General features: G+C 58.9%; 1 protein-coding gene across 1 annotated transcript; it reads left to right on the top strand.

Moving 5' to 3' along the window:
- Window positions 1-1,825: 1,825 nt before the first annotated feature.
- Window positions 1,826-3,532, top strand: LOC121338121 (noggin-2-like). The gene is given in 2 exon segments (XM_041408774.1): window positions 1,826-3,101; window positions 3,104-3,532. Coding segments are annotated over 2 exon segments (615 nt in total). The 5' UTR covers window positions 1,826-2,858; the 3' UTR covers window positions 3,476-3,532.
- Window positions 3,533-4,250: the final 718 nt, after the last annotated feature.

Genomic DNA, 4,250 nt, shown 5'->3' with positions numbered 1-4,250 from the left:
TAAAGTCCAGGGGACAGCTGAAGGAGTTAAGTTACTTGAGTGCTTTGGGATCCTTCAGGATGAAAAATGCTGTATACATGTCGGATTTTATTATTACAATTACAGTCAGATGTTAATCACCCCACCAGGATTTACTCAGGCAGCAGTGCCAACAGCAGTACATCTTGCTGAGTAATTGCCCCCTTCCTGACTCTTGGGTGTCTCTGCCCTGAGCTGCTTCTCATTTCTGTGTTTGCTTTAGTTCTGACACTGCTGAGAGAGCTGCATTTTCCCACCCAGCAGCGAGAGATGGCAGAGCACATCTTGCACATTCAGGTTTTCTTCACTTCCAGCACTGCATGTGCATCGGGGTCAGAAAATAGATAATGAGAACATTTCACGGATAATATTCATCTTCAGGGGATAGCAATACCCATCTCTTTTGCAAATTGTTGAGAGCTAATGCTGAAAAAGCTGGGAAATGATACAGTTTCATGGGTCTAATTGCAGAGTATGTGTGAGCCAAATGAGTGAAGAAAAGCTCCAAGTTCAGCAAACCAAGCTGGGATCATGAAAGCAGAAATACAGAGTGAGGGAAGAAAGGCCAGATACACTTTTAAACTCCTGCACACAGTAAATTACTGGGGTGCACTGGGATCAGCTCCCACACTGGCACAGCAGCTCTGTCTCCCCAATGTCCAGCAGATGCTCTGACTCTATTCAGACTCAGGACTGGATGTCCAGCCTCTCTGTTTTAGGGGGATTTGTTTATGTTTCCTGTCTGAACGCAACATTTGGCATTTCTGGGATGATGAAGAGATAGAAGCAGGGGAGATGCTCTGTTACTTAGTCTAGTAAGTGGAGCCAGCTCTGTACAACACCAAGCATGTGCCAGAGGGATGTTCTGGGATGACCTGTTGCTGCAGCCCCTCACTTTGCTAGGTCAGAAGCACTCTGTGGTGAGAAACCGGCCCCATGATGCACCTCAGTCCCTCTGCACCCCTCCTTGGCTCCAGTGGGTAACTGGTTATCTCATGGCTTTGGGAGAGAGTGACTGGCATGGGCAGGAATGCTCTTACACACTGTCAGCCTGGAGGAACCAGCTGTGTGTCCAATTTCTGGATATGGTTCAAGTGTGAGCTCAGTGCTCAGCAATGTGGAGGTAAAGGAGGTGAGGAGGGTTTGGGGTTTCGCACTGTTGACACACACCAGGCTGACAGTCTCTGTGCCTCAAAAGCTGCGGGTCCAGCTCTTCTCCAGAAAAAAGATGTAGCCCCACACAGCTGAGAAGGAGGTGAAGGAAGAGCCAGTGCTTTAACCTGGCTGGTTATCACGCCATGCTGGACTGAGGGATGCAGGGATGCTTTCTTGAGTGAGAGTAATGCTCCTGAAAGGCTGCAGACTCCCTTGCAGGAGCGTCTCTCCAACTGAGATGCTGATGCTGGAGCGCTCCCACCCTGATGTGTTGTCCCAGAAGGCCTCTAAGGACATGGCACTCTATTCTACTAAAGCTCTGCATAAAGCTGGAAGGTGGTTTGATGGCGGCTGGGCTCTTGTGGAGAAGCAGACGTAGGGCAGCAAAGCAGCTGTGGAAGGCAGAGGCAGAGTGAGGGTCCCGCTACCCGGGGTCCGTGCGGTGCCCGGGCTGATGCAGTGTCCCGCTGCTCCGGGGCATCGCCTCCAGCCTCGTGCCGTGCCCGCTGCTGGGGTGACAGCTCCCGGCCGGCCCGGGGCCGGGACCGCAGGTGGGACGCGGCTCGGGAGGGAGGTGGGCGGCTCCGGGGGTGGCGGCAGGACCCGGCTGTCATTCAGCGCGCGGCGAAAGTGACAGGGGGGCGGGGCGGCCCCGCGCCGGGCGCGTATTTAACTTGGGCGGCAGCGGCGGCGCGGCAGAGCGCGGCGGGCGGGAGGCGGCGGCGGGCGGGAGGCCGTGACACCGGGCGACACCGAGCCGCGCCGAGCCGAGCAGGCAGCACTGGGCACGGAACGGCGCCGCGGCTGGATGCGCTGAGCGCGGTGGGGACGACCGGGTCCCCAGAGCAGCGGCAGCAGCAGCGGCAGCAGTATGGGTCGCCGGGGCTGCTGAGCTACGGCCGAGCACGCCCCTGCCCGTCCCCGCCGAGGAGCCGTCAGGGAATCGGGACGCGCCGCCTCACCGGTGCCGGGGACACCCTCCTGCCCTCCAGCCCCACCACGCCGAGGATGCCCCGGGGGCCCGCGGGCCGCCCCCACCGCTCGCCATGAGGAGGAACCCGGCCGGGCCGCGGGCGCTGCCGCCGCCGCCCGCCGCCGCCTGAGCCCCGTGCCCCGGCCGTGCCCCGGCCGTGCCCGCGCAGGGGCCGCCCGAGCGCCCCGGCGCCGTGACCCTCCTCCCGCCCCCTCGCCCGGCGCGCCCGGCTATAAAGGAGGGTTTTATTCTCGGGCTCCGGTCTCACGCCAAACCCTGTCACACCGTCTAGACGAGCTGTCGTGGGGCTCGGCCCAGCTGTCACCATGGCGATGGAGACGAGTCCGCTGTGAATTTTGGGGGGGAGCGAGAGAGCGAGAGCGGCGGCGGCAGAGGAGGAGGAGGAGGAGGAGGAGGAAGGCTTGGCCGCCGCCGTGCCCTGCCCTCCCCCGCGGGGGAGGCTCGGACCCCCCGGCGCTGCCGACCGCGGCTGGAGCCGGCCCGGCGGGGAGCCCCGGGAGCCAGCGGCCGCGGCCGCGGGGCGAGCCTCAGATGCGGCTGTCACACAACCCCGGCCGGGCTATTTAAAGTAACGGGCCCCGTCGGACACTGGTGTCTCTGCCTATTTATGAGCCCCCGGGAGCCGCCGGGCGCCGCCGGGCAGCGCTAGGAGCCGAGGCCGCCGGGAGCAGCGCCGGGGCCCGCCCGGAGCATGACGGCGATCCGGGCGCTGCTGCTCTGCCTCTGCCTGGGGTTGCCGGCGGGCGGGCAGCCCTTCCTGCGCCTGCGACCCTCGCCCAGCGACAACCTGCCCGTCAAGGACATCGTGGAGCACCCGGACCCCGAGTACGACCCCAAGGAGCAGGACCTGGACGAGAGGACGCTGAGGAAGAAGCTGGGCAGCCATTTCGACCCCGGCTTCATGGCCGTGGCCGTGCCGGGGCCGGCCAACGCCTCGGGCGCCGCGGCGGCGGCGGGGCGGGGGCGGGCCTGCGGCGGCTGGAGCTGGGGCCGCCCCGGGGCCCGCGCCTGCGGCTGGGCAAGAAGGCGCGGCGGAAGGTGCTGCAGTGGCTGTGGGCGCACACCCACTGCCCCGTCTTCTACGCCTGGAAGGACCTGGGGGTGCGCTTCTGGCCGCGCTACATCAAGGAGGGCAACTGCCTGGCCGAGAAGTCCTGCTCGCTGCCCGAGGGCATGTTCTGCAAGCCCGTCAAGTCGGTCACCAAGACCTTCCTGCGCTGGCATTGCCAGGGCTGGTCCAGTCAGAAGTACTGCACCTGGATCCCCGTGCAGTACCCGCTCATCTCCGAGTGCAAGTGCTCCTGCTAAGCCTCCCCGGCCCCTTGCACTGCCGCCCTCCTCCTCCGGATCACTTTAGTTTTTGGGGGGGGGGGGTTTTGTGGGGTTTTTTTGGCATAGTTTTTTTGGGAGGTGGGGTTTTTTCCCCCACCCCCCAGAGCGAAGTGGGAGAAGGTGAACCGCTTTGGAGGTTTTTTTGATTTTGTTTTTTGGGTTTCTTTGTTAATTTGGGGGGAGGGGGAGCTTGTTCGTTTTTGTTGTTGTTGTTGTTTGATTTTTTGTTGTTAATTTTTTTTTCACTTGGACTTCTTTTAATATTATTTTATTCAAAAGGGGGGAAAGTAAACCCAGGAACTGCAGGGCAGGCCAAAGGCACAGTAAAGCACTACAATCAGATGTCTATTTTTATACGTATATAGCCTTCTAACAAAAGGAAAATTTAAAAAAAAAAAACAAAAAACCAAAAAACCCTTAAAAAAAGGAAAAAAAAAAAACCTACCAGCCGTGTAAATAGAGAGATTTTAAAGGAAAAGGGGGGGAAATCGCAGCTGTTTTTTTATTATTATTATAATTATTATTGTTATTATTATTTTAAAGACATAGGACCACATTTTAAACCCATCCCCACAGAACCCAAGCATTTCCCTGCCCAAGGGAAGGGCAGAAATTTCTTGTAAAAATGTTTTCATCAAAAAGAGAAAAGGGGCGGAGGGTGCAAAAAAAGAAAAACACGAACCGCAGCATCCCCGAATGGTTGTTTCTCTGTGCTGTATTTTTTTTTATCTTCTTCAGACCTTGTCACTGA

The sequence above is a fragment of the Onychostruthus taczanowskii genome, unplaced genomic scaffold (genome assembly GCF_017590055.1).
Source record: "Onychostruthus taczanowskii isolate IOZ18803 unplaced genomic scaffold, ASM1759005v1 scaffold10, whole genome shotgun sequence".
Lineage (NCBI taxonomy): Eukaryota > Metazoa > Chordata > Aves > Passeriformes > Passeridae > Onychostruthus > Onychostruthus taczanowskii.
The sequence above is the reverse complement of the archived record's forward strand: the minus strand, read 5'-3'. Positions and strand labels throughout refer to the sequence as shown.